This window comes from Euleptes europaea, chromosome 1 (assembly GCF_029931775.1).
Source record: "Euleptes europaea isolate rEulEur1 chromosome 1, rEulEur1.hap1, whole genome shotgun sequence".
NCBI classification, from domain to species: Eukaryota; Metazoa; Chordata; class Lepidosauria; order Squamata; family Sphaerodactylidae; genus Euleptes; species Euleptes europaea.
In genome coordinates this window covers 167740007-167766734 of record NC_079312.1, presented here as the reverse complement: position 1 = coordinate 167766734, position 26728 = coordinate 167740007, and the positions used below count along the sequence as shown (strand labels likewise).

General features: G+C 48.4%; 1 protein-coding gene and 2 non-coding genes across 3 annotated transcripts in view; 2 read left to right on the top strand and 1 right to left on the bottom strand.

The window, feature by feature from the left end:
• The window catches only part of DTX3 (deltex E3 ubiquitin ligase 3), a 41028-nt gene extending 14502 nt beyond the window's left edge, over positions 1 to 26526 (top strand). Inside the window, exons 2-5 of the mRNA XM_056858097.1 lie at positions 6102 to 6176; positions 15636 to 16345; positions 22247 to 22464; positions 26398 to 26526. Of these exons, the coding sequence (XP_056714075.1) occupies positions 6164 to 6176; positions 15636 to 16345; positions 22247 to 22464; positions 26398 to 26473 (1017 nt within the window). The 5' untranslated portion in view covers positions 6102 to 6163 and the 3' untranslated portion in view covers positions 26474 to 26526. The remainder of the gene's footprint in view (positions 1 to 6101; positions 6177 to 15635; positions 16346 to 22246; positions 22465 to 26397) is intronic.
• On the top strand, positions 3706 to 3777 carry TRNAA-GGC (transfer RNA alanine (anticodon GGC)). Its single transcript has one exon. It is a non-coding gene; the product is annotated as a tRNA-Ala (tRNA).
• TRNAV-GAC (transfer RNA valine (anticodon GAC)) lies at positions 4284 to 4355 on the bottom strand. The gene has a single exon. It is a non-coding gene; the product is annotated as a tRNA-Val (tRNA).
• Positions 26527 to 26728: the final 202 nt, after the last annotated feature.

Below are 26728 nucleotides of genomic sequence, written 5' to 3'. Positions count from 1 at the left end.
TGCTGGCACTGGTCGCCCACCCAGCCGGGCTGGCACTGGCCGGTGCCGGGCTGGCAGCACCCTCCGTTGGCGCAGGGCTTGTCGCACTCCTTCGCCTCCATCGAGGCGGCTCCCGGAGCCAGCAGGAGGGCGAGGGCGCCCAGCAGGAGTGGGAAGGCGGCGGCCATCATCGCCGCTGCGCTGCCCGCCGGTCGCGGCCGCCTCCGGCAGCGTCGCTCCATTGCCTCGGCTCAGGCGGCGGCTGCTGTGAGAGGCTCGGTGGTCAGTCCGCTGCGGCTGGCGCACGGATGGTGGCCGGCGAGGGCTCCCGCTGTGGCGCGGCTTCCCGGGAGCTACAGTGGCCGGGAGAGCTCATCCCCTCCCGCGCTAAGCTTCACTTTTTTTCCCCACAAAGGGGGGGGGGAGAAAAGGTTGTCACTCCGCCCCGGCGCGTCCCTCGGGGATCAACACACTTCCTCCCAGCATTACCTTGCGGCCAGCATTTTTTAAAGGGGCCGGGTTCACAACCCTGATGGGCCGGATTTGGCCCGCGGGCCCTAGTTTGAGGACCCCTGCTATAAAGGAAGCCACGGCCCTCAGTTTGCAAGACCTGAACAAGGGTGCTAATTATAGGATGTTTTGTAGGACATTGATTTATAGGGTCGCCATGAGTTGACTTGATAGCACTTAGTGCACACACACTTATAGAACTCCCTGTAAACAGAAAGCCAGCACAGCAAGCAAAGGGGGGGGGGAATAATTTATTTCTCTGCTGTTCTAATTTTCCATTTGAAGGGACAAGGATCAGGGAGACCCAAGTCTGAATGCCTAACTACCATGGGAGCTCACTGGGTGACCTGGGGCAAGTCACACGCTCTCAGCGTAAACTACCTCACAGGGTTGTTGTGAGCATAAAATGGAAGAGAGGAGAATGGTAAGCCATTTGGGGGGGCATTGGAGAGAAAGGTATAAATGAAGTAAAAAATGTTTGTTAATGCAAAGGTGTGTGCAAAACTGGAATCCACCCCCTGCATACCGCAGTCCTTCCTATCCAGCATGGATATAGTGGTTAAGAGCGGTGGTTTGGAGCGGTGGACTCTGATCTGGAGAACCGGGTTTGATTCCCCACTCCTCCACATGAAGCCAGCTGGGTGACCCTGGGTTAGTCACAGTTCTCTCAGCCCCACCTACCACACAAGGTGTCTGTTGTGGAGAGAGGAAGGGAATGTAATTGTAAGCCGGGTTGATTCTTCCTTAAGTGGTAGAGAAAGTCGGCATTTAAAAACCAACTCTTCTTCTTCTTCCCCTTCTGCATTTTACCACCTCATTCCCCTACATATGCAAACCAGGCCCTGATAGAGAGCTTCGCTGTCGAGTGGGGATTTGAACCTGGGCGTCTCCCATCTGGGCCCAACACTCTTCACTGTGTCATACTGGCTCCTTATAAGGAAGCATGTAAACTGAGTGTGTAGGATGTCCCTTGTGCTTAACGCTCCCACAGCCTCTGAGTGTACATGTGGCAGGAAGCCATAATTGGAGGCTGCTTTCCCACTACACAGGCACATGATGAAACAGACCAGGTGCACACTCAGCAAATGCGGCAACCTGCACATGGGAGTCACCTAGGTGTTGACATGGAATTCACTTCTGTATAGGAATGTTCATCTTTTGCAAAGCTTGGAAATTGGCTTCTGGCCTGATCTCTGTGGCTCAGTGGGTGGAGCCTCTGCTTAGCATGCAGAGGGTCCCAGGTTCAATCCCCAGCATCTCAAGCTAAAAGGAGCAGATAGTGGGTGATGTGGAAGTCCTCCACCTGAGACCCTGGAGAGCGGCTACCAATCTGAGTAGATAATACTGACCTTGATGGACCAGTGGTCTGATTCAGTATAAGGCAGCTTCCTGCGTGTGCTCATGTGATGTATCGGGGAATTTGTGACCAGCCTATGTGGAGCAGTAGGTACCCTTTATGTCAGTAAAGGCATTTTTGTGCTTGCATTATATGTTTAAGCATTGTGCTGAAATTAAGCCCCGGCAGAGGTAATAGGGCCCTGATCTGGATGGCCCAGGCAAGCCTGATCTTGTTAGATCTCGAAGCTAAGCAGGGTCGGCCCTGGTTAGTACTTGGGTGGGAGACCACCAAGGAATACCAGGGTCTCTGGGCAGAGGAAGGCAATGGCAAACCACCTCTTGACTTGAAAACTCTACTGGATTGCCATAAGTCAGCTGCGACTTGATGGCACTTTGCACATGCACAGAGGTACTAGGAGACAGAGTGCTTGCTGGGCATTTAGATAAATGAGTGACTAGAAGCATACTTGCCTATATTAGAACAGCAGCTAGATGAAGCCTCCAATATAGAATCATAGAGTTGGAAGGGACCACCAGGGCCATCTAGTCCAACCCCCTGCACAATGCAGGAAATTCACAACTACCTCCCCCCCCACACCCCCAGTGACCCCCTACTCCATGCCCAGAAGACGGCCAAGATGCCCTCCCTCTCATCATCTGCTTAAGGTCACAGAATCAGCATTGCTGACAGATGGCCATCTAGCCTCTTCTTAAAAACCTCTAGGGAAGGAGAGCTCACCACCTCCCGAGGAAGCCTGTTCCACTGAGGAACCGCTCTGTTAGAAAATGCTTCCTAATGTCTAGATGGAATGTATCTGTATTTCATATCAATATATATATAATATACATACTTGGACATTCTTGTTACCCTGGATAGGAGTGATTGTAGAGTTTCTAAGGCTGGGTTGAGAAACTCCTGATAATTTGGAGGTGGAGTCTGGAACGGGCAGAGCTTGGGGAGGGAACTCCAGGGATGTGATGCCATAGTCTACCTTCTAAAGCTGCTGTTTACTCTGGGGGAACTGATCTATGTAGTTCGGAGATTAGTTATAATTCTGGGAGAACTGCAGGCCCCACCTAGAGTTTGGCAACCCCAGGTAAGGGCCAGTGTGTCGTTGTGGTTAAAGTGTTGCACTAGGACGACCCAGGTTCAAATCCCCACTCGCCTTGCAACTTATCTTGGGACAGTCATTCTCTCTCAATCTAACCTACTTCACAGGGTGATTGTGACAATAAAGTGGAGAAGAGGAGAACCATGGCTGCTGCCTTTCTTTTTTTATACGACCGTCGGCATAAAAATGCACTGAAATAAACACTTAATGCAAGCACTCCAGATTTAATGGTTCGCCACATAGAGTACGTATTGTCCATCTGGACTCAGCAGCTAGGAAAACTGTCGATGCAAAGTATGAGGCACAGATACATCAATAAGAAGCCCTGGTTCAATTACATCTGGCAAACGTTCGCCATGAGAAGGCAGATGTGGCTACTCAGCCAAACAGAGCTTGATATGTTGTGACCTGGTTTTGTTCTATACTGAGGAAAACTCTAATAGAGAATCCCAAATCATTGTAAGGTTTAATTGTATTAAGAAAGATTATTCCCTTGATTACAGTCAAGGGATTTGTGCTATAGGTTTAATTTGTTAAGTCACCTATTCTTTTTTCCATATTATTAGTCCCCAACTTTAGCTGTTTTAAATTATTTCCTAATTTATTACATATTCAGCATTGTTGATATAATTCTTGTTGATTGTTGCATATGTTTAGAACAATGTTATAAATAAGAGTTTATTTGCAAAAAAGTGACAAGAATATGGTAACTTAAAAAAAAAAAGCCAACCAGCACAGTGTAAAGGAAAAAAGGAGAAAAGAAAAAGGGGTTGTGGCTCAGTGGTAGAGCATCTGCTTGGCATGCAGAAGGTCCCAGGTTCAATCCCTGGCATCTCCAGTTAAAGGAACCAGGCAAGTAGGTGATGTGAAAGACCTCTGCCTGAGACCCTGGAGAGCCGCTGCCGGTCTGAGTAAACAATACTGACTTTGATGGACCAAGGGTCTGATTCAGTATAAGGCAGCTTCATGTGTTCAAGAGTTGGTTTTTATATGCCGACTTTCTCCACCGCTTAAGGAAGAATCAAACCGGCTTACAATCACCTTCCCCTCCCCACAACAGACACCCTGTAAGGTAGGTGGGGCTGAGAGAGTGTGACTAGCCCATGTAGCTCAACTATCCTGCTGAAGCCAAGCCAGTTAGTTAGTGCCTCAAGGAGAAACTCCTTGGGTATTCCAAAAAACCCCACTGGAGTTCATGAAAGAAAGATGGAAATAGAAATGAATTCCTGAAAGGGGAGAGGCATTGTGGAGCATCTGCTTGGCATGCAGATTTCAGGTTCAGTCCCTGGCATCTCCAGTTAAAAAGAGGTCTTTCACATCACCTACTTGCCTGGTCCCTTGAACTGGAGATGCCGGGGATTGAACCTGGGACCTTTTGCATGTCAAGCAGATGCTCTACCACTGAGCCACACCCCCTCCCCAGCACATGAAGCTGCCTTATACCGAATCAGACCTTGGTCCATCAAAGTATTGTCTACTCAGACCGGCAGCAGCTCTCCAGGGTCTCAGGCAGAGAGGTCTTTCACATCACCTCCTTGCCTAGTCCCTTTAACTGGAGTAGCTGGGGATTGAAACTGGGACCTTCTGCATGCCAAGCAGATGCTCCACCACTGAGCCACAGCCCCCTTCTTCTTCTTGGGGTGCGGGGTGGTGGTGGTGCTTTAACTACTAACCTGCATTTTGCAAAAATGGCACTAAACCCCTTAATGCCCTATGTGTGTGTGTGTGTGTGTGTGTGTGTTAAGTGCTTTCAAGTCGCTTCCCAAAAGAGATCCTATCTTTGACAGCCTTGCTCAGATCTTGCAAATCGAGGGCTGTGGCTTTCTTTATTGAGTCCGTCCATCTCTTGTGGGGTCTTCCTCTTTTCCTGCTGCCCTCAACCTTTCCTAGCATTAATGTCCTACCAGCTATAAATACCGTAAGTAGGGTTGCCAGGTCCTCCTTCGCCACCGGCGGGCGGGGTTTGAGGAGTCCCTGACCATTGTCTGCTTGTGACGCCTGTGTGCCTAAGTAAATTCCCTCAACCTTGCGGGTGTAATTTTGTTGCTGGTTTTAAAGGCTCTTTATGTCCTGGAAAGAAATGGCAAGCACCTATCCCCTAGTAATGGGAGTGTCTCCAAGGTCACAGACCCTAATCTGAAGATGGGTCCTGAGGTGGGCGGGCTTTGGGGAGGGGGGGACCTCAGTGCCATAGAGCCCAAGCGGCCCTTTCCTCCAGGTCACTGGTTCCCAACCGGGGGTCCGTGGACCCCCAGGGGTCCGCAAGAACTAAATTAAGGTCCGCGAAACAAAGTTATAAACCCATAATAAATTAACATTTTCAATTAAAAGTTCTCTATTATAAAAATATATATTCAAATATTATTCTAAGCTTAATGTTTAACTAACAGTTATGATGAAAGTTTATTTTCAAACTCTCTGAATTTTTATTTTGAACCTTGGGGTCCCTGCACCGAACCAAAAAGTCCTAGTGGTCCCTGGTCAAAAAAAGGTTGGGCAATCTAGGACAGGTAAACCTAATCCTCCTGTTTCTGTTAATTCTATTAAATTATTATAGGCAACCCCGTGTCTTTCTTTACCCCAAAGAAACCTCATGATGTCCTTCTTCCATTCTTCAAATATCCGTGTTCCTTTCCAAATTGGTAAATTTTGCAAAGCTTGGAAATTGGTGGTAAAAAAAAAAAAAAAAAAGGTTGGGAACCACTGCTCCAGGTGGACCGAACCCTCCGGCCCAAAGATGAGTGGCGAGAGCAGGAGATCTCCCGCTTCCCCCTGGAGGTTGGCCACCCTAGCCGCAAGCCATGACATCACCCCTCCATCTCCAACAAGACCCGTCTCCAGCTCCACGGAGGCAGTGGAGCCGAGGGGAGGGGAGGGGAGGGGGGTTTCTGGGGAGGGGGTCCCCTCCCGTTCGGAAGGAAGGCCCTGCCGGAGGTGGGGGGCGGGTGGGAACAGGAGCGATCGGGGGCGGAAAGAGGGGAGGGGGCTCCTCGCCGGCTCCTCCCCGCGCTCAGACCGGAGGCGCCTTTGGGCGGTGCTGCGCGCCCGGGCAGGAGCGGCGCGCGTGCAAGAGCCCGGGCTGCAAAGCGCTCGCCTCCCCTCCCCTGGCGCGGCGGTGAGCTAATTCGGTTTGCTTTCCTCTCCTCTCCTCTCCTGCTGCAGTTTCTGATCCGCATCTCGGCTGAACCCCCGCGCCCGGCCGGTGCCCGCCTCCAGCCTCTCCCATGGGCTCGCCAGGTACGTACGTGGCCCGTCGAGCCTTCGCTCTTCTGCCTTGGGTCTGCCGCTCTCTAGATGCACATTTCTCCCCCCCCCCCATCAAAACTCTGCATGGGGGCTTATTTTTTTAGCTCTGGCTATTTATGCCTGGGAGGTTCTGCCTTGGGTTTGCCGCTCTCTAGTCTAGATGCACATTCCCCCCCATCTGAAGTCTCAAAACTCTGCATGGAGGCTTATTTTTTAGCTCTGGCCATTTATGCCTGGGAGGTTCTGCCTTGGATTTGCCGCTCTCTAGATGCACATTTCCTCCCCCCCATCTGAATTCTCAAAACTCTGCATGGGGGCTTATTTTTTAGCTCTGGCCATTTATGCCTGGGAGGTTCTGCCTTGGATTTGCCACTCTGTAGATGCACATTCCCCCCCCCCCCTCCAAATTCTCAAAACTCTGCATGGGGGCTTATTTTTTTAGCTCAGCCATTTATGCCTGGGAGGTTCTGCCTTGGATTTGCCGCTCTCTAGATGCACATTTCCCCCCCATCTGAATTCTCAAAACTCTGCATGGGGGCTTATTTTTTAGCTCTGGCCACTTATGCACGGGAGATTTTGCCTTGGATTTGCCGCTCTCTAGATGCACATTCCACCCCCCCATCCGAATTCTCAAAACTCTTCATGGGGGCTTATTTTTTAGCTCTGGCCATTTATGCCTGGGAGGTTCTGCCTTGGATTTGCCACTCTCTAGATGCACATTCCCCCCCCCTCCAAATTCTCAAAACTCTGCATGGGGGCTTATTTTTTTAGCTCAGCCATTTATGCCTGGGAGGTTCTGCCTTGGATTTGCCGCTCTCTAGTCTAGATGCACATTTCCCCCCCATCTGAAGTCTCAAAACTCTGCATGGGGGCTTATTTTTTAGCTCTGGCTATTTATGCCTGGGAGGTTCTGCCTTGGATTTTCCGCTCTCTAGATGCACATTTCCCCCCCCCCCTCCGAATTCTCAAAACTCTGCATGGGGGCTTATTGAGTGTTGAGAATTTGGCTGGGGAGAAAAGTGCATTTGGAGAGGGGCAAATCCAAGGCAAAACCTCCCGTGCGTTTTCGCCCATTGTTCAGAATATAATGCCCCCCCTTCCCAAAATAGGCCACTTATACACGGGAGGTTTTGCCTTGGATTTGCCGCTCTCTAGATGTACATCCCCCCCCATCTGAATTCTCAAAACTCTTCATGGGGGCTTATTGTTGACTTTTGAGAATTCAGATGGGGAAAATGTGCACCTAGAGAGTGGCAAATCCAAGGCAAAACCTCCCGTGCATAAGTGGCCATAGTCTCTCTCAAATGGTGCGTTTTAAATAACATGCACTTTGCTGAATAGTGGTCCCAATTCCCCCCCTGGAACCCAGAAATTCCCCCCTTGTTGAGAATCCCTTTGATGTTTTTTTGGGGGGTGTGAGTGGAGATCGGCTCCTGAAGCCCTTTAAGCCTTGGGGGTTGTCCCATCTCGCAGGGGTCTGGATGGAAAGAATGTCCCCCCGCCTTTGCTGCTGGGAAAACAGCAGCCCAAAGTAGAGGAAGAAGGGTGGAGGCGGGGTTGCCATCTCCAGGTTGGGTGATTCCTGGAGATTTGGGGAGGGGGGATTTCATGAGGGGAGGGAGTGCTTTGTGGGATCGCGGCCTAGAGTCCATTCACCAAATCAGTGGTTTTCTCCAGGGGAACTGACCCTTGTCATCTGGAGAAGAGTTGTGATTCCGGGAGATCTCCAGGCCCCGCCTGGAGGCTGGCAACCCTAGGTGGGGGAACTTGTGGGGGGGGGAAAGGACTGCAAGGAAACACTAGGGCATGCCACCTTCCCCTTATCTCCTTGTTGCTTTTAAAAAAAGGGTGATCTATCCCTCCCTCAGATTTCTATCACTAATCTTGCTATGCCTGTCAGGTTTGTTTCAAATCCATTTAAGAAAAAAACTTAGCGTAAATGAGTTAATTCTTGAGTATGTGCCATTTGTTTTGGAGCTAAAGAGATCTGTAGGTTTCTCCCCTTCAGGGATGGTCCTTAGGTACGATGTCTGAATCTGCTTGACGTTGCTTTTTAAATTTAACGTTTAATTATAAATATGTTTTCTGTGTGGGTGGTTGTTGGGTTTTTTTTGCCGTCAAGTCACAGCTGACTTATGGCGACCCTGTAGGGTTTCAAGGCAAGAGAGGGTCTGCCATTGCCTGCCTCTGTGTCACAACCCTGGTTTTCCTATGAGGGCTCTTATCCAAATATTAGCCAGGGCCGACCCTTCTTAGCTTCTGGGATCTGAGGAGATCAGGCTAGCTTGAGGCTGTCCAGGTCAGGGCAAGCGTGGGATAGGTATATATTTGGAGAGCCAGGTCCCAGGTTCAATCCCTGGCATCTCCAGTTAAAGGGACTAGGCAAGTAGGTGATGGGAAAGACCTCTGCCTGAGACCCTGGAGAACCGCTGCTGGTCTGAGTAGGCAATACTGACTTGGATGGACCAAGGGTCTGATTCAGTAGATTCATGTCTCATGTATGTTCATGTGAGGGAAGCTCCTGAAGTAGCTTATAAAGGTTTCCGCCATTCTCTAAATGGGGAAATGTGGAGTGAAAGAGATTACCAAGGGCTCTGTGGTCATGGGGATTTAGATTTCCCAAGTTCCAGCAGTCCCCCTTGATCCTCTTGGCTCTGGAAGGGTAGGAGGAGCTGTGGGAAATAAGGCAGCGGTTGTGGATTTTATCAAGAGCGCTGAGTTAATGCTCAGTCCTCCTGAACTTGTTGGCTGCAACCTTTGTAAGATTCGTTCATAGTTCACCAGACTCAGCTTCAGTTCCTGGAATGGAAATCTGAGCCAAGGAAATAGAAATCACAGCATCCTTCTCTCGGTTCTCTCTCCATTTGGACTCTGGGAAATGAAAACTAAAGGTAAAGGTAGTCCCCTGTGTGAGCACCGGGTCATTCCTGACCCATGGGATGATGTCACATCCCGACGTTTCCTAGGCAGACTTTGTTTGCGGGGTGGTTTGCCAGTGCCTTCCCCAGTCATCTTCCCTTTACCCCCAGCAAGCTGGGTACTCATTTTACCGACCTCGGAAGGAAGGAAGGCTGAGTCAACCTCGAGCCGGCTACCTGAAACTGACTTCCGTCGGGATCGAACTCAGGTCGTGAACAGAGCTTGGACTGCAGCTTACCGCTCTGCGCCACGGGGCTCTGTCCAAACTACCCATCATAGAATCATAGAGTTGGAAGGGACCACCAGGGTCATCTAGTCCAACCCCCTGCACAGTGCAGGAATTTCACAGCTACCTCCCCAGTGACTCCCTTCTCCATGCCCAGAAGATGCCCAAGATGCCCTCCCTCTCATCATCTGTTGAAGGTAATAGAATCAGCACTGCTGACAGATGGCCATCTAGAGTCGGCTTCAAAACCTCCAGGGAAGGAGAGCCCACCACCTCCCGAGGAAGCCTGGTCCACTGAGGAACCGCTCTAACTGTTAGAAAATCCTTCCTAATGTCTAGGCGGAAACTCTTTTGATTTAATTTCAACCCGTTGGTTCTGGTCCAACCTTCTGGGGCAACAGAAAACAACTCAGTAATAAAATGTACTCTGGCCGCCTGTCTCTGAAGCACCTTCTCAGGATACTCGGGGTTGGTTAACATAGGCCTTAGGCACTTGCTTCCCAAGTAAAAAAAACAGCTCATTTGTCTTCAGATCCAAACAAACTGTATTCTTTAATGTTCAACCCCGACTTGATTACAATAGAAAAATGCAGAACTGGGCACAGGAGAACTGTCTTCGTTCTTATTCGGTATTGATTCCTTCTTACAATCTTCTGAGTCCTTTTCTGCCAGGGTTCTCATGAGGAGGGGAATTCCTTCCGCCTCCTGGGGGAATTCTCTGCTGCGAGTATCCCGACTTCAGCCTTGTCCCGGTCTTCTGGAGTTCTTCCTCCGTCTGACCTCTTGCTGACTAAGCTAGCTCTACTTATAGTTTGAAGGGGGATTGAAAACTCTAGTGATTGGTTCCAGTTTGCTAAAGGAGCCAATAGGATTGCTTTGTTCTCCCTGCCTTCCTTGGGCTAGTCACCGCTCCCTTAGAGCTCTCTCAGCCCCAGCTACCTCACAGGGTGTCTGTTGTGGGGAAGGGAAGGTGATTGTAAGCCAGTTTGATTCTTCCTTAAGTGGGAGAGAAAGTTGGCATATAAAAACTCTTCTTCTTTTCCTCCTTCTTCTCGTTCTCCTTCTTCTCCTGCTCCTCTTAATTGGTTTACAAACCCTGAATTTGCATGATGGTTCCGCTTTCTAATACACGTAAACACCTTACGTTCATTCTGATGCATATACTTTTATGTTTGTGTGTGTTAAGTGCCATCAAGTCGCTTATCTGGTGAACTGGATTTGTTTCCCCACTCCACATGAAGCCAGCTGGGTGACCTTGGGCTAGTCACAGCTCTGCTAGAGCGCTCTCAGCCTCACCTACCTCACAAGATGTCTGTTGGGGAAAGGAAGGTGATTGTGAGCCGATCTGATTCTGCCTTAAGTGGTAGAGAAAGTCAGCATATAAAAACCAACTCTTCTCCTTCTTAGTTGAGGCCAAAGTATTAGGTCATGGAAGAGGCTTCCTGTTGCAGCTCAGCACAAGTTACTGCTCTGGTTGGCCTCCTTTCATTCATGTGTCTTCTGGAATGTGGGTAATTCTGTCATGTCTCTGACAGATTTGATTGATTCATCTAGTCACTTACAGAATTACCCTGTCCTTGGTGAAGGCAGCCTTTTGGGTGTCTGTTTGCCAAGAACAGTGACTCATGCAGAGACACTCCTGAAACACTTTCAACGTGAACTTTTTTTAGGTAGGTGTTTGGGAAACACCTCAGCTTCGGGAAATTCTGTATGAGGGGCCTTTGTGACTCAAAGCCTATTTTCATTTGCAAAGTACATTGACTGTTATAAATTGTGTGAATCATACCCACGCTATCCAGTTAGTTTTCAATCTGCAAGCCTTCTAGACTCTTCCTCTGCAAAAAACAACCCCCCCAAAAAACCCTTTCATTTCTACTATATAAAGTTAAACAGGAATCTACTGGGTCCTTAGAGGACTAACAAAATGCCCCTGGGTCTATTAATTTTGCCGCAACAGACTAACATGATTCCCTCTCTGGAATTGTCTGCATAAGTAACTTCTCTTTGATGCTTCATGGACTGCCTGGGGATTTTGATTACTTGGTAATCTTTATTGGACTGACAAATGCCCCTGAAGGAGCCACCCTTGGTCTACAAAGGGAAGTTGGCCTTTTAAAACAATTACATGTGATCACAATCAATTTCCCCTATTTCAACCCCTTTGCGCAATCCAGTGTTAAGTGTTGCAGCAAAAACAAACACAAGTCTAAGCAAGATTTTGTTTCCGTATGAGTTTTCTTCATAGAATCATAGAGCTGGAAGAGACCACCAGGGTCATCTAGTCCAACCCCCTCTCCCCTACACCCCCAGTGACCCCTATTCCATGCCCAGAAGATGCCCAAGATGCCCTCCCTCTCATCATCTGTTTAAGGTCATAGAATCAGCACTGCTGACAGATGGCCATCTAGGTGCATCGAGTCCAGCAGTCTGTTCACACAGTGGCCAACCAGGTGCCTCTTGGAAGCCCATAAGCAGGACAGCAGCAGCATCCTGCCAGTGACCCCTACTCCATGCCCAGAAGATGGACAAGATGCATTCCTTCTCATGATCTGCCTACGGTCACAGAATCAGCATTGCTGACAGATGGCCACCTAGCCTCTGCTTAAAAACCTCCAGGGAAGGAGCGCTCACCACCTTAGTCTGAGGCTCACTCAGAGGCAATTGGGGAGGGGGTTGTCCTCATTGAGCAGACCTTTTATGTAGGAGATTAGTTGAGCAATAGTTCTCAGAATCCTGTCCTGTCCCTTTCACAGGGCTTACTCCCAAGGAAGTATTTTTAGGATTGTCCTGTACTGCTCTCTGTCCCCTCCCCACCCCCCCAACAGCAGGGCCAAGGGCTACAGACTGCAGGAAGTACAGGCGAAATGCAAATCATGTCAGATTCAAATGTAAACAAGGCAAATGCAAAATCCATTCACTAGCTATTAACAGCTGCAATAGTTATGGGGAGTCCAACCAGGAAACACAAAAGGTGATGTAATTTTTTTTTTATGCAGAGGTTGTTTGCGTGTGTGTTAAGTGCCATCAAGTCGACTCATTGGCAACCTACGAATCAAAGTCCTCCAAAATGTACTATGTTTGACAGCCTTGCTCAGATCTTGGCAAATTGAGGGCCTTGGCTTCCTTTGTTGAGTCAATCCATCTCTCGTTGGGTCTTCCTCTTTTCCTGCTGCCCTCAACGTTTCCTAGCAGGACGGTCTTTTCCAGTGACTCTTGTCTTCTCATAATGTGACCAAAAGACGATAGCCTCAGTTTAGTCATTTGAGCTTCTAGGGTCAGTTCAGGCTTGATTTGATCTTAAAACCCACTGAATTTTTTGGGGGGCAGCCCAGGGTATCCGTAACACTCTTCTCCAACACCCCATCCCAAAGGAATCTACTTTCTTCCTATCAGCTTTCTTCAATGTCCAGCTTTCTCACCCATACATAGTAATAGGGAATACGATGGCATGAATTAACCTGATCTTGGTTGCCAGTGACACATCCTTAACACTTCAGAATCTTTTCTAGTTCCTTCATGGCTGCCCTTCCCAGTCTCAACCTCCTTCTTATTTCTTGGCTGCAGGGGTTGTTTACAATAACAGTAATGGGCCATTACTCGTAAAACCAGTTGTGTAGCAAAACTCTGGAAACTGCTCCGTTACTGTTATTGTGAACAGTCTCTGTACTGTTTTTTCCTTGAACTTTAAATAAGGACATCTCGCCCTGTAGTTCCAGGAATTTGAACCCCGCCGTTGGGTTTACCGCATAACCCCATATACGTAAATGCCTGCTTAGTGATGACGCCCTACTTCGCATCTGATGAAATCGGCCCGAGCTTCCTTGTTGGCATGCAATCTTAGTTAGTCTTTCAGCTGCTTCTAGACTCTTGGTTGTGCACAATCCCTGGATCTAATTTTGCTCCTGGCTGAAAGGTCCATTTCTTTAAATCTTAATTTTGGTCCCCGAACTACAGTCTCCCCTCTCCCCCCCTCCTACTTTTTGTTTTCTAAGTGACTTCCTGCCAGTTTGCTGGAAGGGAGAGAAGCTGGCTTAAGGTTGCCAACTCCAGTTTGGGAAATACTTGGAGACTTTGGGGGTGGAGCCTGGGGAGGGCAGGGTTTGCTGAAGGGGAGACCTCAGCGGGGCATAATGCCTTAGAAGTACCCTTAGGGTTACCAACCTCCAGGTATTAGCAGGAGATCTCCTGCTATTACAACTGATCTCCAGCCGACAGAGATCAGTTCCCCTGGAGAAAATGCCGTAGAAGTACCCTTAGGGTTGCCAACCTCCAGGTATTGGAGAACCAAAACAGCACAGAAACAATATAAGAAATGCTTAATTTTATAAGTGAGTAAAGTGCAAAAGTGACAATAAATATATACAATATTATACAACAAGATACAGGTAAGTAATATATCTCAATCCAGGATGTCAAGGACTTGGAAACCTCTCAAGTCCATTCAGATGTAAGTCCAATAATTCCAGTAGTTATATAGGAAGAATATTTCCTTTTTAGGAAGCAGTTGTATGTCTTTTCAGACTATATTTCAGTACGCTGGAAATCAAGCAACATTTGCAAAGCCACAATACAGGATGACAGGACGTGTTGTCTAGATCATAATCAGTCACGTTTCGCATATGGCTTCGTCAGCTACATGTATCCAAAAAGTACAATTTCAAAGCACCTCAGTAGGTAATATCTCTTTTTTATTGACCACTAACAGTGTCTGTTCAGGTCTCCATTAGGACAGAATAAAGTTGATTACAACTGATCTCCAGCCAACAGAGATCAGTTCCCCGGGAGAAAATGCCATAGAAGTACCCTTAGGGTTGTCAACCTCCAGGTATTAGCAGGAGATCTCCTGCTATTACAACTGATCTCCAGCCGACAGAGATCAGTTCCCCTGGAGAAAATGGCCCCTTTGGCAATTGCTCTCTATGGCATTGAAGCTCCTCCCCAAACCCCACCCTCCTCAGACTCTGCCCCAAAAACCTCCCGCCGGTGGCAAAAAGGGACCTGGCAACCCTAAGTACTCTTCATAGTAGCCATTTTCCCCAGGGAAACTGATTTCTGTGGTCTGGGAATAAGTTGTAATTCCAGGGGATCGCCAAGCCTGCCCTGTAGATTAGTAACCCTAGCTGACTTGCTGGCAAAAGAGGAAGCGGTCCATGCCCAGCCGGGCCTGGACTGTCTTTCTTCTGTAAAGGCCGTGCTACTTCATGGGCCCACAGAAATAAGGAGGAAGGAACTGACAGGGCCTTCACAGTATGCTGTAGGAGGTAGATCTGTTGCAAAAAAAAATGGCCACCTGGGCCTTGCATTTAACTGGTGCATGGTGTAGTGGTTAAGAGCGGTGGTTTGGAGTGGTGGAGTCTGATCTGGAGAACTGGGTTTTGTTAGCGCCACCCGCAGGTCACGCTAAGATTCGGCTCTTGGTGCCTCATCCAAGTACAAAATGAACCAAAGGCAAAGTAAAAATCTTTGGTTTATTGTGCACTGCCAGCAAACAAGGGTTGCTAATGCAGAGAGCATCGAACACAAGCACAGTGTCATCTTATATACCTTTTGGCTGGTATGTAGTGATACAACATTATGACACCACACGCCGTATAGCAGTTGCTTAATATAATAATAAAATGCACTAATGACACATGAGTTAGTATAATCAATGCATTGGGATGTGGACTGGCAATACATTGGCTGTTGGGGTCTCTTTGAAATGCGTGGACACTCTTTGAAATGTGTGTTGTACTGATATGCATAAATGTCAGATTGTCATCATTACTTTAGGACGTTACTCACTGTATTCGTCCTTGTGATGTTCTATAAACAACGGACATCAGATCTCTGTTGGCGCGTCAAGTTTTCTATCTATGCACAATGCGCTGTTCTTTACACAAGCTCCCTTTGGCGTTTTCTCAAGGAACTTTCCCTGTCAGTATTCCTTTCCCACAACATTCCACCCCATAGTAGGGCAGAGTGAAATCATGGCATGGGTTGGTACAAAATCTAATATAGAAAAGGATTGATTCAAGATCTAATATGGCGTGTCCCCTATCAGTTTGACTCCCCACTCCTCCATATGAGCGGCGGAGGCTAATCTGGTGAACCGGGTTGGTTTCCCCACTCCTACACATGAAGCCAGCTGGGTGACCTTGGGCGAGTCATAGCTCTGGTAGAGCTCTCTCAGCCCCACCTACCTCTCAGGGTGACTGTTGTGGGGAGGGAAAGGGAAGGTGATTGTACGCCAGTTTGATTCTTCCTTAAGTAGTAGAGAAAGTCGTCCTGTAAAAACCAACTCTTCTTCTTCTTCTTTCCGCCAGTATCGTTTGTTTTATCCAGGATGGCCGCTTGTGGAGGCACCACCAAAAACAGGCTCACGGTAAACAAGCACGTCTGGGACTTCCTGACCAAGGAGAGCTCTGCCAAGCTGGTCAAGCTGAAGGAAGAGAACAAGGTCAGCGTCCTGATCGATGGGGAAACCTCCGAGATCTACGTCCTGCAGATCACAATGCCGGCCAACGGGCCCAGCAACGGCCTCTACCTGGCCCGCAAGGCCCTCAAGGCCCTGCTCAAGGAGACGGAGAAAGAGCTGAAGAAGGCCCAGCGCCAGAGCGAGCTGATGGGCTGCATGGAGCACGGGGGGGTGGAGCTCCACCGCCGAGGGGCCGCCTTGATCTCCAGGGGCCAGCAGACCTCTGGGCCGAGAGTGGGCGGCGGCGGAGGGGTCGCCGGCTGCTCGCGGGGAGGGGAGGAGGAACAGGACAGCCAATGCCCCATCTGTTTGGGGGAGATCCAGAACATTAAGACTCTCGAGAAGTGCAAGCACTCCTTCTGTGAGGACTGCATCACCCGGGCGCTGCAAGTCAAGAAAGCCTGCCCGATGTGCGGGCGCTTCTACGGGCAACTGGTGGGCAACCAGCCTGAGAATGGGCGCATGCTGGTCTCCAAGGACTCGAGTCTGCTGCTCCCGGGTTACGAGAAATACGGCACCATCATCATCCAATATGTCTTCCCTCCCGGGATACAAGGAGTAAGTAGGGTTAATTTCTTTGTGTCTTGGAGGGTGGGGGCGTATTTATTTAGCGAGTAAGTTATCCTAGTCTTCCATGTGAGCACTAAAACTGACACAATATAATCCTATTAAAAAGACAATGGAGGTTACCGCACTTTGTATTCCCAGCGATGTATTAAGAGTTTGAAAATGTTGTGAAAAACATCGCTTTAAAAGGGTTTTTGCATACCACGGCTTATAAATGGTTGGAAGACGTCTTCACAGCTAAAGGGGCCAAGCAAAGTGCGAACAGTATTTTTTATAACGTTTTCAAACTCTTAATACATCGGTGGGAATACATAGAAAGTTCGAACAGTAATTTTTATAACGTTTTCAAACTCTTAATACATCACTGGGAATACAAGTGCGGTAACCCCCAGTGTCTCCATAACGCCTTCTGGCTCCCCTGAAGTTGGAGAGACTATCAAAATGGGGCAGAGAGAATGCGCGCTCGTATATCCTAGGGACATACGAAGCGAGGGATGGTAGTGTATCGCCCTCACATTCTTGCTGAGGAGTGCAGAGGAGAGCGACGAGGATGATCAGGGGCCTGGAGACCAAGCCCTACAAGGAAAGGCTGAGGGTGTTGGGAATGTTCAGTCTGGAGAGAGGAGGTTGAGGGGGGGACATGATTGTTCTCTTTAAGTATTTGAAGGGCTGCCACTTAGAGGAGGGCAGGGAGCTGTCCCTGTTAGCATCAGAGGATAGGACTCGCAATAATGGGTTTAAATTGCAGGCTGGATATTAGGAAAACATTTTTTACAGTAAGAGTTGTTCAACAGTGGAATTGGCTAACTAGGGAGGTGGTGAGCTCCCCCTCACTGGAAGCCTTTAAGCAGAGGCTGGACAAGCACTTGTCAGGGATGCTCTAGGCTGATCCTGCATTAAGCAGGGGGTTGGACCAGATGGCTTGTATGGCCCCTTCCAACTTACGATTCTATGATTCTTCACTCAGACACACACTACGCAGCATGGTGCATAGCTTTGAATGGATGGGAGGTCACTTAGTGTCGCTGGGGAGGGAGGGGGGCAGGTATTTGGACCACGATAATAACTTACACTCATCCTGCTCCTTTTTCTCAAAGGACTGAAAGACGGTCATTTGTCTGTATGGGAGAAAGTAAAGGGATGTGTTTATGAACACAATTGTTAGGGGCCAAACCTGCTGTACCTCCCCACCAGATGTGTCCCCTTCATTTATGTATCTCACCCCTTCTTTCCCAAGTAATTCTTCTAGTTCTGAGAACTTGGAAAAGAAGGTAAATTCAGGGAACGAGAGTTTTAGGACTGGGAAGGGACTGTGAAATGAGATGCTAAAGGAAGAAACATGGACAGACTATAAGGAACTCTTGTACAGTCATTTTTTTTTGGTAAGAATGATACATTGGGCTTGGGGAGGGCGAAGATACTTAGCCTGGTTGGATTTGGTTTAACAGTTCCTGGTGTTTGCCTTTGTTAAGAGGCAAGCAGGTTTGCTGGGTGTGTGTTGAGGAAATAGTACATTTAACGATCAGAAAGTAAGTTGATTTATTCTTATCTCCTCACTGTATAGACCACCTTTATGCAAACCTATTAAAACTGAAAGCAGGAGTTCCGTGGCACCTTAAAGACTTAACACATTTTATTTGAGTGTAGCGTGGTGTGTAATTGTTAAGAGTGGTGGACCCTAATCTGGTGAGCCGGGTTTGATGCCCCACTCTTCCACATGAAGGCATCTGGGTGACCTTGGGCTAGTCACAGCTCTCTTAGAGCTCTCTTGGCCCCACCTCCCTCACAGGGGGTCTGTTGTGGGGAGGGGAAGGGAAGGTGATTTGAAAGCCAGTTTGATTCTGCCTTAAGTACTAGAGAAAGTCGGCATATAAAAACCAACTCTTCTTCATTTGCTTTTGTGGACTTCTAGCCCACTTCTTCAGTGTACTGAGTGGCATCTTCCTAGGCGGATCTTTAATGTAGGGGAACGTGGGGTAAAATGGCAGGGTCAAGAAGCCAGATTCTAGACCATGAAAGTTTACAGCAGAATAAAACTTGTTAGCTTTTAAAGTGCTATAAATCTCCTGCTTTTGCTTCAACAGATCAGCTCAATTATATTCAGAGTGGTTAAGGATAAATTTAAGAGAGTCTTTGTCTTCTATTAATTATCAACAATCAAACAATTTAGAACAGCTGTTCCAGATTTTCTTCGTACAGTTATCAGTTTAAACCAGGATAAGGGCCATCTGGTAAAACCATGAAACACACCAGCGGAATTAATATCCATTTCAGACCAGTGGCCTTCAAAACCCGAAGACCAGCTGGAGGGACTTTAAAAGCCTGGTGGTGAGAGCCAGTGTGGTGTAGTGGTTAAGTGTTAGATTAGGATCTGGGAGACCCAGGTTCAAATCCCTTCCTCTCTGCCATGGAAACTTGCTGGGTGGCCTTGGGCCAGACACAGTGTCCAGCTAACCTACCTAACAGGATTGTTGTGAGAATAAAATGGAGGAGAGAAGGTAAGCCACTTTGGAACTCCTTTTGAGATCCAAAGTAAATAAATAAATAAATTTGTGCGGTGTTTCTGAAAGGAGAAAGTGAACTGGCATTTTGAGAATCCTTGAAAAGTGCCAGAGCCGTACTTTCCCCACTGGATAGGGTTGCCAGCCTCCAGGTGGAAGCTGGAGATCTCCTGCTGTTACAACTGATCTCCAGGTGACAGAGAGCAGTTCCCCTGGAGAAAAAGGCCACTTGGGCAATTGGACTCTATGGCACCGAAGTCCCTCCCCTCTCCAAACTCTGCCTTCCTCAGGCTCCCCCCCCCCCAAATCTCCAGGTATTTCTCCACCCAGAATTAGCAGCCCTAGCCCTTTCAGGTAGGGTTGCCGACCTCCAGATGGTGGCTAGAGATCTCCCACTATTACAACTGGGTTCCTGCTATTACAGCTGATCTCCAGGCAACCGAGATCAGTTCCCCTGGAGAAAATGGCCACTTTGGCAATTGGACTGTATGGCACTGAAGTCCCTCCCCTCTCCAAACCCCACCCTCCTCAGGCTCTGCCCCCCAAATCTCCAGGTATTTCCCAACCTGGAGCTGGCAACCCTACCATTGGGCCATCTGTCTCTAGCCCTCGGACCAGAGTGAGTTAGCCTGGTGATCCTAGGTTCCCAGTGAGTAGAGAAGCGAACGTCTCAGGAGGGGTGTCCTGGGGGGTTCTGCTCTCGCTTCTGTCGCAAATAGACACACCAAAAACGAAAACCATTCATGAAAACTATGGAAGTTTCTTTTTAGAAGAGTGGTGTTTGAAACAGTTCCCCCCCCCCCCCAGGTTGTAAAAAGCTATATCAGGCATAGCCAAGGACTGCATTAGCCTACAGGGACTTCAGAATCGGAGCCATATTGCAAATTGCTTTTTGAAAGTTCCCCCTGGGGAAACAGTTTTGAAACTAATCTGGCGTGTAGTACGCCGCTGTTCAGGAAAGACATGCCCCCAAACCCCTTAGGCATGCAGAACTAATTGTGCTAGGGGTGTTTGTGTTTTTTTGGAGCTGGGCCATTGTTTCCCTTGACTTTTTCGCTTTCCAAAATCTGCACCTTGCTTATACAAATAGCTTGGATCTGGTCCCAGCCTACCTGCGGGCCCTGGCGCCCGCCCCAAAGTTGCGGCGTATAGAGTGGCAAGGGATGAAATGTGGCGCCACCATCGCACTTGGGCTGTGCACGCACATCTGGGCGCAAGAGATCCTCGGCATGCGCAATACCAGAGAGTCCAAGCGAGTGTTTACTGATTACACTATTATTTATTTTATTTTCATTTAAGACTGGCAGTTGACAATACAATAAAACAGGGGTGGGGAACCTTTTTCCTGCCAAGGGCCATTTGCTCATTTATAACATCATTCGGGGGCCATAACCAGGTGTTGATCTCCCGGCGAAGGGGGGGGAGAGGCTAGGGTTGCCAGGTCTCCAGGCACCACCTGGAGGTTTGTGTGGAAAAGGCACCTCTATGCTAGTACCTGAGTTTGGAAATCAGCATAGATGCGAAAAGATTAAACAAAGTGCAAAAAACTTTATGGTGCTACACACTTATACAAACCACAAAGGTGATGCAATGGATGAAAACATGATAAACATGAACAACAACAATGTAACTGAACAAAGAAGAACATACAAAAGCAGAACATACAAAAGCAGAACATACAAAAGCAGTTCATACACAATCCAAAGGCAAAATGCCTTTTGAAAAATGGAAGTCGACAGTCCTTAGTGTAAGGTAAGTATTCATAACATGTACAATCCAAAGGCAGAAGCGTTTCGAGAAGAAAAAGTCAACAATCCTTAATAAGGTAAGTGCTCATGTTTGCCAATGGTCCCTCGAAGGTTGCCAAGTAGTGAGGATATAAACTGAAGGGGAAACGGCCGTTTCGGTTTCTTATATTAAACTCCTTCTTCAGTCCCCAAAACAGCTTGTCTGTAGTTGCATTTGACTGCTCTCACCCTCTTTAGACCACGTCAGCTAATTCCACGGAGGGATAAGAGAAGTGTAGCAGAAGAAGGAGTTTAATGTAAGAAACCGAAACGGCCGTTTCCCCTTCAGTTTATATCTTCACTACTTGGCAACCTTTGAGGGACCATTAGCAAACATGAGCACTTACCTTATTAAGGATTGCTGACTTTTTCTTCTCAAAACGCTTCTGCCTTTGGATTGTACATGTTATGAATACTTACCTTACTAAGGACTGTTGACTTCCATTTTTCAAAAGGCATTTGCCTTTGGATTGTGTATGAACTGCTTTTGTATGTTCTGCTTTTGTATGTTCTTCTTTGTTCAGTTACGTTGCTGTTGTGCACGTTTATGTTTTTTTTAAATATAAATGTTTATTGTTTTCTTCATTTCATCTACATATATAAAAACATCCTCTTCTTAGAATTTAATAAGGTAATAAAAAAGAGATAATTATTGTAACTAAAACATGAAATAACTTCCCCCTCACTCTCTTCCATCTTAATTTTAAATTGTATATACTTTTGCTAACAAAAATTAATCACCATCTTGTTTAATTAATATGTACTTTTCTTTTCTTATCTAATATTGTTAATTCAATACCTTGATATAAATAATATACAATATATGGTGATTAAACCAAAGAGTATCCTTCAAATGGTCCCATCAAAAATTGCTTTTCACAGTAAATTCTCCACACCTCCCATTCCCCCCAAAATTGTACATTATCATGTTTATCATGTTTTCATCCATTGTATCACCTTTGTGGTTTGTAGAAGTGTGAAGCACCATAAACTTTTTTGCACTTTGTTTAATCTTTTCGCATCTATGCTGCTGACCACCTGGAGGTTGGCAACCACAGGGGAGAACACGCAGAGAAGGCCTGGAGGGGACCCCCGCTCCCTCCTCCCAGGCGGGAGGGCAGCCAGTGGTGGGCCCCGAGCAAACAAGGCGCCAGTGGGGCGCAGCCCGCAGCCAGTCCTCAGGGAAGGGAGGGAGGGAGGAAGGAAGGAAAACAGAGAAATGGAGGGGGAGAAAAGGACGGAAGGAGACAGACAAAGAAAGAGACGAGGGGGAGAAAGGAGAAAGAGTGACAGAAAAAGAGGAAGAGAGAAAGGCCTCCCCCCCCACACACACACACACACCTGCACACGCCGGCCCCACTCAACCGGGCCCCAGGCTCCCCCCAACACACACACACGGCAGCACATGCAGCCCGCGCCCCAGCCTCCCAACTTCTCTCTGTCCATTCTCTCCATACCATTACATAGGTTCCGTCCTGGACTGTTCAATTCTACTAGAGTTCTTCTCTCCCCCGCCCAAATGCTCTTTTGAACATGACAGTAGTGCACATTCTGCAGGCCGACGGCTGGTTCTCGTTGCCAACTCACCCTGTCCCCTCTTGCAGGTGGAGCACCCCAATCCTGGAGTCCGCTACCCTGGCACCACCCGCGTCGCTTACCTGCCCGACTGCCCAGAAGGCAACAAGGTGCTGGCGCTGTTCCGCAAGGCCTTCGACCAACGCCTCACCTTCACCATCGGCACCTCCATGACCACCGGCCGCGCCAACGTCATCACCTGGAACGACATCCACCACAAAACCAACTGCACCGGAGGACCGCAGCTGTACGGAACTAAGCTAAACTGCACTGGGGCAGGGAGGGAAGGCTGGGAAGGTGTTGGCAGGGGCCTGGGGACTCCAAACAGGAAACCCGGGCACACTGCAAGCGTGTGCTGGCTTAATTCACCTCCAGGACATGCAGCAAAGGGAGAGGGGTGGTCTAGCCCTTCAGTCTCTAGTTCAGGGGTGTCAGACATAAGGAATTAAGAAGAACAAGAAGAAGAGTTGGTTTTTATATGCCGACTTTCACTTCCACTTAAGGGAGACTCAAACCAGCTTACAGTCACCTTCCTTTCCCCTCCCTACAACAGACACCCTGTGAGGTAGGTGGGGCTGAGAGAGCTCTAAGAGAGCTGTGACTAGCCCAAGGTCGCCCCGCTGGCTTCTTGTGGAGGAGTGGGGAAACCAATCCAGTTCACTAGATTAGCCTCCGCCGCTCACATGGAGGAGTGGGGAATCAAACCCGGTTCTCCAGAGCAGACTCCACCACTCTTAACCACTACACCATGCTGGCTTTCACATTAAGTACCCTAAGATCAAGAACCAGCATACAAAAGGGCCAAAATAAATACTAAGGATGAATGATCTTATGTAAATGTATCTAATACATTTATTACAGTAAAAATCAACCATTTGTCTAAGGCCCTAATACAACTTTTATATTTCTGTTGTGCATATGAACATTTAACGCAAACAGACACAAAACAACAGCCAAACATTTAGACCAAAAGTGAAACCATACGTATTTTGGCCATGTGGCCTTCAGTGTTCTACGTATATTAAAATACTTTAGGGTAACTTAATTCTTCAATTTTTAGGGTTGTTGTTTTTTCCCTTCTTGTTGCTGGCAGAGTCAGTCATAAGGCCGTGGGGGCCAGATCCAGCCCCTTGAGAGCTCTTATCTGGCCCGCGAGGCAGCCCCCACATCACTGTGGGTTCGCCAGCCACCCCTGCCATTCCCAATCTGGGCTGGCGAGGCATGACCTGACCAAGTGACGTTTATGTCATATCAGGCCCTCTTAACAAATGAGTTCAACACCCCCGCTCTAGTTTTTCTGTTCAAAACCGGCTCTCCCTTCCCGGCCTGCAACACACGCCTGTATTTTGCGTTTTATAGACAGGTCAAGACCCAATCATCCCCTCTCCTCTGTTGGAGCCCTCAGGGCAGAGCCGAGATTCTGGGAAAACCAGAGCCGGGGCGTCGACAGATCCTTAAGTGCAAAGATCAATAATTCCCTTAGGGAGTAGTGGTCAGACTTGCTACACGCTACCAACTGCTGGTCCAGTTTGCAGTACCTGCACTACCCAGGGGGTAGTACAGGGAGTGGTCTCTGTTACTAAGTCCTATTTAAAGTTCCAGGGCAGATTCACAAATATGTGTCTCATTATTATATAACCGCACTATTAATCAGGCTGGCATTTTGTGTGTGTGGGAGAAGCAGATAATGCCTCTTTTTGTCTTCATCTGGTGAAGGACGAAGACTTGTTTTTAGATTAGGGGGTGCTAGGTGGCGCTTTGTATCAAAATGCGCTTCTAGCTTTCTGGAAAGAAGGAACGATGGCGACCTCCTTTTTGAAACTATAAGTTGAGCAAATACCTCTTTAGTGCCAAATGGAAGGTACAGAGTTCTTAAAGCTGAGAGCTGTGTGTGTGGGGTAGTAATTATAATAGCAAAACTGGTAGTTGGCTTAGATCAACCACTGAATTGAATGGTAAAGCTCCCCCCCCCCCCCCAAAGTGGTATAGTTCAGACTGTCAGTGTGGAGGGAGCACGCTGCATGGTAGGCTGAACCTTTCTCCCTGGCACGGTTTCTAGCTGCAGTGAGTGTCTTGAGCACGCTCCTCCCCGCCTGCAGCCTGAAGTGGAGAGACTTAACCACTGTGATATTTCTGGACGTCTAAATTGCCCTGAGGATGAAGAAGCCATCTTTTTGGTTCTTTCCATCTTCTTTCTCTTTGCGTGCTCACAGAATTAGTCAGCGACAGAGGCCTTGTTCAGGAAGCAGGTCATGAACGTTGTCTGGTCTGCTAAGGGAACACACGATCTCAGTGGCCCTTTTCCAAAATACTGTATTTTCCCGTCTGTAAGACGCCCCCGTGTATAAGACGACCTCTACTTTTTTTAACCTAAAATTAAGAAAAAATAGGGGGCGTCTTATAGGGCGAAAGTGTCCTGTGCCCTGGCCGGCGTCTGGCGTTCAAACCAGTCACCACCCACCCGACCGGGTGAGCGGCGACCGGTTTGAACGCCGGATGCTGGCCGGCCAGGGCACAGGACTCTTGGGCCACTTGCTCTCTTTCCCCGCCCAACAGTTGACAGGCGGGGAAAGAGGGCGAGCGGGGAAAGAGGTGGCTGTTGCCGCCAGCCCCGCCTGTAATGGGCGGGGCTGGCGGCAACAGCCACCTTCCGTGTATAAGACGACCCCCCCTAATTTTGGGGCTAAATTATTAAGAAAAAAGGTTGTCTTATACACGGAAAAATACAGTACTTCTCTTTTTGGAGTGCCATTCCAAATCAGTCTCACCTGGCTGTGTAATCCCAGTGCATTTAAGAGGTTGCTGGGGCATAATCCAAGATGTGCGTTGAGGGAAGGGCCGGTGTGTGTTTACTATTGATCCATGTGCACCAAAAGCATGGCCTACAATACACCAAGGACTTCCCCATATGTTATAGGGAGAGGTATGGGGAATAGCAGCTGCTTTTCAGGGAATGCTGCCTGCCATAGCTAAGCCTCTAACAGTGCAATCTTATGCAGAGTTAAGGTAAAGTCCCCTGTGCAAACACCAGGTCATTCCTGACCCATGGGGTGACATCACATCCCGACGGTTACTAGGCAGACTTTGTATACGGGGTGGTTTGCCAGTGCCTTTGCCAGTCGTCTTCTCTTTACCCCCAGCAAGCTGGGTACTCATTTTACCGACCTCAGAAGGATGGAAGGCTGAGTCAACCTTGAGCCGGCTACCTGAAACTGACTTCTGTCGGGATCGAACTCAGGTCGTGAGCAGAGCTTGGACTGCAGTACTGAAGCTTTACCACTCTGCGCCACGGGGCTCTTTATGCAGAGTTAGTCAAGTCTAAACCCAATGAAAGAGGAGAGCGACAAGGATGATCAGGGGCCTGGAGACCAAGCCCTATGAGGAAAGGCTGAGGGAGTTGGGAATTTTCAGTCTGGAGAAGAGGAGGTTGAGGGGGGACATGATTGCTCACTTTAAGCATTTGAAGGGCTGTCACTTAGAGGAGGGCAGGGAGCTGTTCCTATTGGCAGCAGAGGATGGGACTTGCAGTAATAGGTTTAAATTGCAGGCAGAAAGGTACCGGCTGGATATTAGGAAGACTTGTTTTTTACAGTAAAAGTTGTTCGACAGTGGGATCAGCTACCTAGGGAGGTTGCGAGCTCACCCTCATCAGCAACCTTTAAGCAGAGGTTGGACAAGCACCTGTCAGGGATGCTCTAGGCTGATCCTGCATTGAGCAGGGGGTTGGACTAGATGGCCTGTATGGCCCCTTCCAACTCTTATGATTCTATGAATGGTCTTATACTGAGCGAGTAACTCACCACGAAGGCCAACATGGTTAAGAGCAGTGGTTTGGAGCGGCGGAGTCTGGTCTGGAGAACCAGGTTTGATTCCCCACTCCTCCAAATGAGCAGCGGAGGCTAATCTGGTGAACCGGGTTGGTTTCCCCACTCCTCCACGTGAAGCCAGCTGGGTGACCTCGGGCTAGTTACACTCTCTCAGCCCCACCGGCCTCACAGGGTGTCTGTTGTGGGGAGGGGAAGGGAAGGTGATTGTAAGCTGGTTTGATTCTTCCTTAAGTGGTAGAGAAAGTCGGCATATAAAAAACAACTCTTCTTATGCTGTTTAAAGCAGGATCATCTTTGTTGGTTAAACCCACTGGTTGACTAAACAGTATGACTTCTCTGTTTTCTCTCCCTAGGTTCGGCTATCCTGATCCCACATATCTTGCCCGGGTGCAGGAGGAACTGCGGGCCAAGGGTATCACCAATGACTGAGCTTTGCTCCCTGCTGCCCTGTGTCTGCCAACGGCACCTTCGTTTCTGCCAGGTTGTGGCAAGAGTCATGGCTGTCCACCCAAGCCACGTGCCCCATGACTTATTCTTGATCCTGGGGGTGGGGGACGGGTGGGCAGAGCCTAGGCATTTTGGCTGAGAAGATGTTTTGAATGGACGTTTGCCTGATACAGGGGGAACAGAGGGCTGTGTGTGTATATGTGTGCCTGTCAGTCATGTTTGAATGGGTCGGATGAG